This window comes from Schistocerca serialis, chromosome 7 (assembly GCF_023864345.2).
Source record: "Schistocerca serialis cubense isolate TAMUIC-IGC-003099 chromosome 7, iqSchSeri2.2, whole genome shotgun sequence".
In the NCBI taxonomy this organism is placed as follows: Eukaryota; Metazoa; Arthropoda; class Insecta; order Orthoptera; family Acrididae; genus Schistocerca; species Schistocerca serialis.
Window position 1 is genome coordinate 518,980,135 of NC_064644.1, and position 13,007 is coordinate 518,993,141.

General features: G+C 37.5%; 1 protein-coding gene across 1 annotated transcript in view; it reads left to right on the top strand.

Moving 5' to 3' along the window:
* The window catches only part of LOC126413196 (protein bric-a-brac 1-like), a 235,730-nt gene extending 223,807 nt beyond the window's left edge, over positions 1–11,923 (top strand). Inside the window, exon 4 of the mRNA XM_050083091.1 lies at positions 11,264–11,923. Within this exon, the coding sequence (XP_049939048.1) occupies positions 11,264–11,923 (660 nt within the window). The remainder of the gene's footprint in view (positions 1–11,263) is intronic.
* Positions 11,924–13,007: the final 1,084 nt, after the last annotated feature.

Below are 13,007 nucleotides of genomic sequence, written 5' to 3' on the forward strand. Positions count from 1 at the left end.
TTGAGGGTTTTTTGCAGACTTCATGGGCTATTGCCATTGTAGATAAAACAAATATAAATGCAGCTGATGCTTTTGAAAGAAAATTTGATGTAAGAAAGAACACCAAGAAGTTTGCAACATATAGTCGAAGAGAATTCTACAATAAAGATTTTAAGAAACTCATTAAAAAATTCATGAACTATTACTCAACTTATGAAATAAAAGCATCATTTGCAGAAAGATTTAATGAAACACTCAAAGAAAAATGTGGAAAAACTTGTCTTAGAAGGAAACAAATAGACTTAGTTTAAAATTAGTTGATAAATACAATACACAAAACATTCAAGAATAAAAATGAAACCAGTGGGAGTTAATGATAAAAATTATAAGCCAACTATCTTTGTTTCTAATAATAATCAACCAGAATTTGAAATGGGAGATAAAGTGAGGATCAGTAAACTTTTTGAAAAGTTTTGACCATTATTCATTCTGATACAGCCATATATAAATTGAAGGTAATGGATGGAGAAAAAGGGGGAAGAAATTTTTATGACCAAGAATTGCAGAAGACAAATCACCCTTATTTATATTTTCTGGAGGTAGCAGGAAGAAAGAAGACAAGGCATATGTGAAATGGTTGGGATTCAATAATTACATAATAGTTGTGCAGAGAAAAATAAAAGTGTTTTATAAAAATTTTATATATGTAAATGGAATCTGTTGTTGAAAATTTAGACTCATTCATATTGATAACAATATTGGTTATGCTATTGTTTCCTTAAAGAACTGAAAGTTAGTAAAAATTATATAAGGCCAGAATTATTTGAGAATTTACAATTTTAGTTGAATGAATCAGATGGATTTATCATGTGTAGTTGGAAGATGTATATAAAAGTTGTTATTAATGTAATATAAAATTTGAATATGAAAATATGTAGTTGGATTTTCACTTTTATTGATGAAGTTTCATTATATCACTAACCAATTCTTCAGCCATCCTTAAGATTAAAATAATTGTGCCAACATATAATATTCAACCTTTCTCTGGTCCTCTCGTTCTTATTGAGTTGATATCACAATTAAGTCTCAACATTTCTTCAAAGTTTGCATGATTTTCTCTGGAATGGTTGAACTGTTTTTGCAAATTTCTTGTTTGTTCTGCAATGACATAATAATGTACTTGCATTTATCACCAAATAATCTTCAAAGAACGACATTCAGTATTAAATTTTGATTGGTAGTCTCAGGTAAAACAAGTGGTTATAGTCTCTCTGTTTCTTTCATTTCTTGTCTCTAAAGCAAATCAACAAATCAAATTTTCTATCAGATTCTCCTCAAATGTAGTTATTCCGTCATTAATTTAATGTATTTCGTTGGTTGGTTGATTTAAGGAAGGGACGAAACAGCAAGGCCATTGGTCCCATTGGAGGAGGGAAGGATGGGGAAGGACTTGGGCATACCCTTTTAAAGGAACTATCCTGACGTTTGAAGCGATTTAGGGAACTCATGGGAAACCTAAATCAGGATGGCTGGACACAGGTTTGAACTGTTGTCCTCTGAAATGTGGGTACAGTGTGCTAACCACTGCACCACCTCCCTAGGTATTTTTAAATAATTTGTGTAATTGTTCTATAATGTTATACTTCTGTTCTATTTGGTTTCTGTAGGCATCTTTAATTTTTTTCTTATCTTATATTCTCCATGTTCACAAATTGGGGGCAAAACTTCTTCAGTTACCTAATCATGATATTGTTCATATAATTTCGCTTTTGATTTCATAATTAATGTACAAATACTTAGTTCATTCATACAATTTGTATCTGGATGTAAGGTTATCAACTTGCTACCCTTCCAATCCAAGTAACTTTTCCTATATTTTTCTCTAATATAAGATACAATTGTTGCATTTGTATTTTTATTTTCTAATATTTCAGCTACATCTTTAGCTTCAAACGAAGGATTGTCAGTTTTGTAAATAATCCTATATGGAAGCTTAAAATTGTATTTACATTTCTTGTTGAGAAGATCTACAATCGACTCCATTTATATAGAACAAAATCATATTAGACAAAATACTGTTAGGAAGATTCTGTAGCAGGCTCAGACAAAATTCCAATATGAATATTTTTCCTCATCTCATTTACTTCATCAGAAATATCGTGGGACTGGTCACTATTATTTATCAACAAAATAAGATAGATTGTTGAAATAAATGTTGTACAGTTATTTACTTTTATCTATTTCGTGTACACCAAAATAAATATTAAGCATATGTTCTTGCAATTTATAATGCTTTATTCATAGTTTCTGACATAAAATATTTGATCTTTTTTAAGTTTTCCACTGTTATAACCAGACAATGTTACTGAAAGATGTTTTTTAGACAATGCACATTAAATTTAAATTAATTTTTCTTGGCATACAGCTTAGATGTGACAATGTAAATAATTTGTTTCTACTTCACCACTACTGCATCAGAAATTCATAATTAATGAATATAAACTTGGTTCATTGATACAAATTGTGTATGGATGCAAGAGTAACTGACTATGTCTCTTCATGTATTTGTAGTTTTTCCTATATTTTTCTTGAACATTATCTAATGTTGCCTTTCTTGTGTCTGCATATTTAAAAGTTTAGGAATATCTTTAGCTTTAAGCTATGGATTATATTCTTTATCAGTTATCACTAACACTACCTTTTATTATAAACAAGCATGTTGTTATTATTGTGATTAATATTCATGAAACTAGATGTATATATGTTTATACAGAACAAATTTTATTCATTAAATTTGAACACTGTCTAATGGATGGCAAAACTTCATGTGTAACCCAATTTTTGAATAATTCAGCTTTTCGATAAAATTAAAGATTATAAAGCAAATCCATTGATAAACACAGTTCTTTTCTCGTTATATGTTAGAACCAGCTCAGAAGCAGATCGGGAAATTTTCCCATACTTTATTTATCTTCTTCCTGCTTAAAAATCAAGTGTTCAGTTTTTTCATCCATTGATGAATCCCAGTAATTAGGATCTCTTTCTTGAATCGATTTAGTTTTGCACTTTCCTTAAGAGTGTGTGTAATTCTGTTTTATTACAGATCTGATTTTTTTCATGAGATGTGTCTCGCACTAAAAACTCGTAAATGAAATAAAAACACATAGTAGAAATGCTAGTGACAGTAAAAAAATCGGGTTGTAAATATTTTATGTATGCAGGTCTCTAGTGCTCATTGATAAGAAAGGGGATTCATTTATTTTTATAAATTTTTATTTAGAATAGGGAGAACTGAATTCTAATTTCCTGCAGCTAGAGCATCATTTTACTTAGATCTGTGAACAAATACATGTTTATGTCACAACAGTAATTACGTATGGACATATTTTCATATCTAGTAAATGACAACTAGGGCTGTATCGAGTCCATGCCCCATCCCCCTCCCACAAGTGTGCAGGCATAGAAGGGGGGCGCAAAACCAGACGAAAAAACAAGAGATGCAAGAATAAACCGGAATGTGTACTTAACCGCTCGAGTTCCCATCTTCAGCCAGCGAGGAAAATCCTTTCCCTCTGCCAGTGACTGTAAACGCAAGATGCTTTCACAGTGTCATGTAGTGCAAGTAGCATCCTATGGATATAACTGCTACCATCTCCTATCTGTTCAGCAGCGTCGCATTTGTTGTGTGTCATCAGTGCTCTAGGTGAGTATAGCTGCATTCCACAGTCTACACAGTTGGCTTATGATCCACAGTGGATATTATACAACTATTTCGCGACGGTATTGTAGCGTCTCCAAGATTGGCGAGCTGTTGCAGAAGCAAATAGGTTATTTGAAGGAACGCTTCCAATGTTTGTCGGTTTCTGGCAACCGAGGACTGGCGTGATACTGTTTTACCTAGCATGTCTCCAAGTGTTTGATAGTCTAGCAAGCGAAATGCGAAACGTATCTCTCATACACACCATTGCAGCATAGACCTCCCACAGAAATTAAAACAGTAAACAAACTGGCGTGGACTATATTACAACAAAGGAATTCAAGAGTCAAAACCCCCAAAACGGAACGCAAGAGTCACAACATGTGGTACTTGTGCGGAACATATGAAGGGTTTATTTCAATAGTGATAGAAGTCCATTTTTGTTTATTTTGAGATACAGAGTCCTAAAGTTAAAAGAGCGCTGAAAAATCTGTAGTTGAGATACCAGACATATTCAAGCATATGGCTTCTTGCTAGAGATGAACCTTTCTTTCTGTGTGTTTGCATCATTTCAGAAGAATTAGAGGCAGAAGAGTGGAGGTAATGGACTTGCACCACTATTGAAATAAGCCCTTATTATAGGAGGTACGTACATCTGGAGGTCCTTTCCTCACACCTCGCTGTTGCAAACTGGCGTTACACCACGATACATATACATATTTGAATACAGCGAACAGATATGTCAATGACCGGACGGAAAGTTCATAACTTGTTGAAAAAATAAAAAAAAAATCTTGTCCACGAGAGACATTTGAGCACAAATCTCCCACTTTACAGTCCAACATCGTGGCCACATAACCAAGATGCCATGGCTCTTCAAATTTACTCGATGTTGCACGTCTTGTTGTTGGACCGTTCACTGTTTTCTATTTTGCTTGTGTTTTCACAGTTCATTGCACCTTCTTCCCGTTTCCATGCTTCATCTGTGTTCAGTTTTTGAACATCCACTGGGTGCATGTTAGCACTAAATCTAAGGGGGGGGGGAGGTGCGATTGGAAGTTTTCCTTGTTAGAGGCCGATAGTGCATGGGAGAGCTTAAGAGGTTTTCAGCAGGTGGGCTGGTGTTTCAGCAACCGCCTGGTGACGAGCTCCACCGCTGATCAGCTACTCAAAATAGGCGATGGAGGAATCAGAGGCTGACCGCTCAGTCGTTGATTAAGGAGCAATAGGGCGTCGTACCAGCGCGGTATGTTGGGTGTTAGCTGGCGGCCCCCACATTCAAGGTGAACGTTAAAGAAACCAAGAAACTCAGGGTCAGATCCCTAACCGGGAGTAGAGGAGAAAAGATCCTATGAACATGTGTCCGGAAATGCATCAATACCACGATAGACTGCGCTGACGAATGACAGTTCCTCTGACCACGTGCCTTTTGTTTCTTGTGTGCTGCAGGTGACAGGGATAATCGCGGCTCACGTGTAGGCTACGCATAATCGTACTCTGGCTTACATCATGTTGGCAGGCAGCTTGCCTGGAGCTTTCATTGGGGTTCGCCTCAATATTCTGTAGAACCCGGACTTTCACATCGCGTGCGCGTACAGTCCGTTGCCTCCCTACACGTTCGTCTGTCTGAAAGGACACATGACCACACGAATGTCCTAAAAGGTCGTGAAATGTTGTGTGATCTGGCTGGTGTCTCTGAGGATACTTGTTTTGGTATAGCCGTCCTGCCTCACGACCATTTCCATCTGCGTGGACATACACAAACACCACATCGACTTGTTCCCGACATAAATGCCGGACTATTCTTCTGCTTACAGTACACAGCGCCAATCACATAGCCTGCAACACACAAGGAACAGACGGCACGTGGTCAGAGGAAGTGTCATTCGTCAGTCCCATGTACCGTGCAACGATGCATTTCCAGATACATGTTTATAGGACCTTTTCCCCTCCTTTTCCATTCAGGAATCCTCCCTGCTGTCTGTCGGTTGTATTAAAGCCCTTGTACAACAAACCAACAAATTGCAAGAACTGATATTTTTTCTCACTAAAGACAGAATTTGTACATTTTTTTGTTCCGTACACGTTTTTTTGCTAACTAAGGAGTTTCTCTTGTATAAACAGACTAATACCTCAGCTACTTCCACAAGTAAATTCATCCGAAAATGCTATTTAACTCAAAGAATTTTCATAATGTTTGTATTAAATTTACATTAGATGCAGTTTCCGCAAGTATTTAACACGTTGATAACTGATGTACGTCTTCCTACACATATAAAGCAGTGCTTAACATAAATTTTAGAAATACATCTAGTCAGCTTCCAGTGCCCTATTGAATATTTGAACTTTAAAAGTATAATGTATTGGATGAGATTAATATCTACGTATTATACTGATATAATATCACTTAATTTATGTATACGCACAGCAAATTGTAATGTTTTGATTTCAGTGTGCTTTTCCATAATTTATGTCCCTCATGAGAAATTATAATAAATGTTGTAAAATCTGTGGATGCAGGGATGAATGAATGTTGGTGTGAATGTATTTTTTCTTTCAATACCAAAATTTTCTGTAGCATGGCTATAAGATGAGGATGCCATTCACATTTTGTATTTTATCTAACATTATGGTTTCTTTTGTGATTTTTGGGTTTAGAGAGTCTTGGTTAAGGTTTTGCGTTTTACATTGGGTACCAGAGGGATCCTTTTCGTTACTCTCCCAAATTCTCGGTTCTCGCATTGTGGAAAATACTTGTTGGAGGAAGGCTGTAATAGTAAAGATACGAGTTTAGTTCCTATGTATCAAATATAGCTCTTATTCATCTCGTCCATAATCAAACGATTAAAAGTTACTACCATATAATCAAATAGATAGAAAGTGTTGCTATATCTCTGTATTATCTCGATTTGTTTAGACGTAATCTTCATTAGGCTTCATACCGACGTAATTCACTACAGTACCCAACTTCCAACAAGCAGTACTTTAATTAATCTCAACTGTGATTTTACTCCTTTAGAACTCACTTCGAAGCCAGTAGATCATCGTTAACGCTTCATGTCCATCTAATCAATGATATGATACACAGGTGAACATACTGTAGTGCCTCACAGTTTCGACATTGACAACACAAGTATACACACATTCAAACCATATAACAAATCATTAACGTAGAATAATAATAACAATATACTCATATTATTGCCTCTGTGTACCGATCATTAATACAGAATAATGATACTAATGATAACAGTAATAACAATGTACTCTTACTTTCGTCTCTAGTGTACCAATCACTAACACAGAATGGTAATAATAAATAAAATAGTATGTTATCTGTAATGTACCTGAGTGTAAGTTACTTACTAAGTCTAAATATAATGTATTCATGTCCACATAAGAACTTCTGTTATGCATATAAATCTTGTTATTTCATGAATTGGGCAGGCAGGTTAACTTAACATAACGCCAGAGTTTAATCACAAAACTTCGGTGTTACTTGACCTCTAGAAAATACACAAGCTATCTTCAAATACGTCTACATGAAGTTAACTGGCTTTGCATATATGTAAGTTGTATGGTACTATATTGTGTGAGAATTTATAGTGTCTATGTTTCTACTAAGCTTAGACTTCCTACTGCTTACTTGATTCTATTTTTTAAAGTGCAAGGCTATTATTTTAATTTATTTTCGTTATTTTAGTTTTTACTGAATATGAATGTTTAGAGATTGACTTAATTCACTCGTCTAAACGGGTTTAGTGATGTCAGCGGCGTTTAGAGTCGTGGTAAATAAGCTGTCACAGTTGTGTTTCTGAGACACACCTAACACTGTCTGAAGACAGTTGGTCGTAGCAGGATGGTACGTGAAACGCGCTGTATCGCGCTGCCATTCCAGGTCTGAGATTGCTGTGAAAATGGCGGCTTCTCTATTTCAAAATAACAAAATTAAAAATTTAACTGAAAACACATTTGAGATTCCGCTGCAAACTGTAATTTTATGCACAGAACGCCTTGAATAACCAGGGTTAAGTTCAGGATTGTTTTAAATCAGGTATTTTGTGAATAATGCAACTATATACCTTCGTATAATGAGCCTTAAATTGCTCATGCTGATTGCACACTTACTATAACTTTCATTTCTCAGACGCAAATTGCCTTCTATGCCCTCACTATGTTGACTGCCCATCTACTTAAACTTAAATTTTTCGGGCACAAATTGCCTGCTATGCCTTCAAAAATGATAAAACCAATCTAAATTATCCTTCACATAGAAAATCAGTGCAGAAGTCACTGATTTAGATAATCAGTTTCTTCATTTGCCACAGTTTGTCCATGTGACACAGTCTACGTATACCATCCACTTTATCGACATAAAAATTCTTGGCTGCTTTTACCGTTACAGTTTTTCATTTCACCCTCCGCCAATCTGTCTCCAATAAGTATCTAAACAGTTAATAACTTTCAACTTGACGTAGTTACAGTCCTCCATTAAATAACTCCCAATCTCTTCTGTTATTCTCCTTTCTCTTGAGATCTTCTACATAAATCTGACACAATTTCTTGTCCCATACGTCTATCCGTCTGTCTTCTTTCTTGAACCGCCTCAACTACCTCCGAATACTTTACGCACTTCATTTGAGACTAAGAGCTAACCAATACATTCTAACACGACATCTAAGCTCTATTTCCAGCGATACTTTTCATTACATCCAACAGTTCTCAAAATAAAGTTAAATCATCTACTCCCTGTTTCAATATTTATTTCCGAATTCTTCTGGACACATCACAGTCTATACATTGCTACAAAATATTTTTTTCCTTTCTCAGTCCATAACAGTCTCTTCACTAACATATTTGCTTCAACTTCTGTACACCAACAATTATATCACCACTCCTACGTCGATTACAAAACACATACATTAATTTTGAACTAACGGTCATAATGCTTGATTACATACATTCAGTAAACTATTAGTACACAAAAGTACAATAAAATGAATAGATTTGCAAATGAAGTTCCATAAATGCAGATACATCCTTAATATTTTACGTTAGTACTCCAATCTCAGTAGTAACAACTCTCTCGCACGCAAACATTGCCGTAGTTTGTCAGCACATGAATACATAGAACATAAACCAATAAAATATTGCTGTAATTTCCACTCATCTTGTCATCTTCGCTCAATAACTTATATTTTAGTTGCTAATGGGCCCTATTTAATTTATTTCCTCCACCTACTGGTTTCACCTGTTCAGCCAGTGAATCATTAATTTGTCTTTTTAGTACATATGCTGACACTTTGACTTGTCAGTAGGTACCTTCAGCAATGCTTTCACCTTCTTCCTCTTCCAGCTTGATTAACAAACAAAAGACTTTTTGCGCATGCTAGTAATGCTTCTTTCCTCATAATAAACAATTTCATTTCGCAAACACCAACGAACGCAGACCAGTGAAAATATGTGATGTGTTGCATCTTTAGATGTGTGTATCTGAAATTAAATTTTCTGCTCTTACTAGTCCCTCCACTTTTGTCTCTCGTGCTCGTCCCTGCCACTTGTGCTTCTCCTTCTCTTCGTCTTCTTTCTTCTCTGTTTCCCCTTAACTGACATATCCTTTCAGCTAAAAACACCTCCTTCTCTTCTGTCGATGCCAGTTTATCCTGTGGAAGACTTTTCGTTTCTGCGTAATTATCGCCATCTGTCCATTGAACCTGCTTCCTATATTCATCTCTACAAATTTAGCCCCTCTGCCCGTCCCCTCCTACCTTTCCTCGATTACGAAATCGACGATTCCTTGATGGCTCATGATGTGTTGTATCAACTAATTCTTTCTTTTAGTAAAGTTACCCAGATCGATTCGGCACCCCATCATTTGGTGTTCGATCTATCCATTTAATGCTCAACATTCTTCTCTATTATCATCTTTCAGAAGCTTCTTAACACCATGAGCTGAACACGGTGAGCTGTACTTAATTATTTATTTGCGAAACTGGGATTCGGGCGACACCCATCGTTAGTGGTATGTATCTCTGTAGGTTGGCAGTGCTAACAAAATTCATCCTCTACGAAATGTCAAATACGATGGAGAAGGGTACATTTGAGGGCAAGTGACCCAGATCCGGTATCAACCGAGTCGAAAGTTTGAATCGAAAATCGTTGTGATATCTCTGATAGTGTGAACTGCAAACTCCTTGCTTTTCCTATTTTGGGAGGAGTTTTTGTAGGCCAAAAGAAGAAAAAATGTCCACTAAACGAGTTCATACCTTAAAGGCTATGAGCTTTTGCTCATCTTCGATACTCTGAAACACAGCTCTTCTAATGAAAAGGTACTCACAGCTCCAAAACGCTCCCAGCTCCGGTTACAGATATACCGACGTCATCTCTGGATTCCCACCTGTGACGAAGTTTTTCATCTTTCTGTGTGTTAATTCGACTGTAGTTTCTCTTTTGTGAATTCTCCTTGTTTCCAATGTAAAGTTAGTTAAATGTGAAAACTGAAATAACGTTACGGAATGTTGGAGTAAAGTTACCAGATGATGCTGTGAATACAAAGACCAATATGTAACCTATACAACAGAAAACTTAAGTTTTCAGTAATCAAGAACCAACATTAATATAAAACCAGCATGGGACTTTACAAGTGCTCATTAAATGATCTAGCAGTAAATACATTGTTTGAGAGTATGTGTGTACTGTGTAATGACTTGTCTGAATAGCCTTATGATAGTAATTATAATTACAATTAATAATGTAATATAATTTTAACACCATGAATCACAATCCGAGTTCAGAGCATTTCCTCCATTGTTTTTCGAGTTACAGGTTGAAGTGTAGAGCAGAAAGCATGCATTTTACCTTACCTCCATTTCAATCCTAACACTTATCTATTTCTTTTCTGTTATTATTGCTGATCCTTCGTTCTCTTAAATATTGTGTATTACTTCTATGTTTGTGAGAATTTCAGACAACTTGCGCCTAGCTAATTTTACTCTGCTTTTGCTAGAGCTACAGTTTCTATGAAAGCCCGTTGATTTTATGTTAAGTCTTGATTACATTATGAAGGCTAATGTTGGACTGCCTTTCAGGCACCTTTAGTTTCCCAAAAACCAAACTGATCGCCAAGTAACAGCTCGTAAATTTTATTTTCAGTATTCTTTGTCTCCTTGATGCCATAGCAAAAATGTGGAGATCCCAGCTGCTACACTTTCACTGTGGAAAGTAAACGTATTTATTCCTATTTTTGTGTCTAAATGGCTGCATTTATTGTTTTCCACCAGATGCAATGTCTGAAGAGTTCATGGTCAAAGAAACAGCACGGAAATGAGTGAGATGTCGCTATGCCCATTGCTGTATAGCTGCTAACCCATGATCACATGTTACACTTGTGGCTTTTAGATGAATTACAGTTAGTGACAAGTGGCACATAGAAAGGTTATGATATAAAAATAATGAAAAAGGCGTAAGTAGGTTTTACCTTTCAGTGTGAAAAATTCATCTGCGTATTTTTCTAAGTGCTTGGATGTTGACTAAAGTGTCACTTGTTACTTTTTTATGCTGATGCAGCCAGTGTCGGTTGTGTTGCAGCGCATGCTGCTAGAGCAACCGTGCGGCGTGGGCGAATCAGTGACTGTGATCCTGCACGGCATCAGTCATGAGGACATGCGCCGCCTGCTGGACCTCATATACACCGGAAGCACCGAGGTGCCGAGCAATGACTTGTCACGCTTCCTGTGCACCGCTAAGGAGCTCGATGTCAGCCTGCTGCGGTCAGCGGCACTGCGGATTTGTGAAGTCGCCGCCTCACCAGCCGCAGAACCCGACAACAGACCCACTGCCAGCACTCTTCCCTCTGTCCCCCCATCGCTGCCGAAAACGACGTCAGACTCTGCAGTGTCGCCTGCAAAGGAGCGTTCCTTGCCACGCAGCCAGTTGCAGCTGATGGCCCCTCAACTCTGTGACACTGACTCTACGGACCACTGGCAGCAGGCGCCACCTACCGGTCCTCCTGTACCACCGCCGGCGTGTCGGAGCCCTTTGACGCACTCGTCCTTGCCACCCACAACTACCCACAGCTCCACCCAGGCTGCTGCACAGCCCGCGATGCAGATGCAGTGCCACTTCTACACCCCGCCACCTACTGTTACCTTCGTGAGCAAGTCGCCCTGGACCGCGAGTATGAGCCGGCACATCCAACCCTGGATACCACAAAATGGTGACACAGAACAGGTGTGGTCCTTCACCTGAACTTTCACACTTTGATTACCAGTGCTAATCTGAGGGTACAAAAAGGTCTTGGGATCACTAAACTACTGAAAACAACGAACTGTACACATTTATCCTTTTATCATTATCCATCTTTTAACAGCTCCAGTTTCCAGGGCTCTGTCTGCAGGCAACTTCCATATCTTCCGATCGAGACTATTGCTCATGACATCATCCTTTGATCTTGCTGTCAGGGCAATGCCCACCTTTATCAATGTCTATATCCAATATCTGCAAACCACTGCGATAATCATGGCAGAGAGTACTTCCCACTGGATCAGTTATTGCGACCCTTCCCAATCTATTCACATATGGAGCATGGTAAGAATGATGGTTTAAACACCTTTGTACATGTCATAATTAGTCTGCTTTTGTCCTCACGATGTCTGCAGTATGAATACACGTGTGGTTAGTATATTTTTTCCTTCATCAGTTAAGACTGCATCTTGAGTCTCTGTAAGTAGGCTTCCTCTGGATAGTTTGCGTCAATCTTGATGTGTCTATCACTTCACTTTCTTTAGCACCTCCGTCACATTCTCCCATGAGTCAGACCAACCTGAGACCATTTTTGCTGCCCTTCTCAGCATGCATTCAATATCCCCTGTTTGTTCCATTTAGTATGGGTCTTATAAGGCAGTTGCGAGTCACCCTGACTGCTGTCTACCAAACTGAAGGAATTTTACTACCTTGTACGAAATACAACCTTTGACATATGAAGCAAATAGGACTAGAAAGCAGACTATCATTGGAAAAGAGGTATTCCTGGCTAATAGAAGCCTGCTACAGTATTCTATGGAAGTCAATTACGGAAATGTGGAAAAATCGAAAAGAAGAGAATCAAAGCGTTTGATACTATGGACAGATGTTGAAAATTAGACTGATAAAAAAGGAATGAAGGGATTCTGTGCAGAATCGGCAATACAAGAAATGTGTGAAAGACGCTGACAAGACGAAGGAGTGATACAGGATTATGAAACATGTGTTAAGACATCAGAGAATGTCTATGGAAGTGAATTATGAAATACTGAAAAATCAACAAAAAGAGAATCAAGGAGGACTCCCCAAA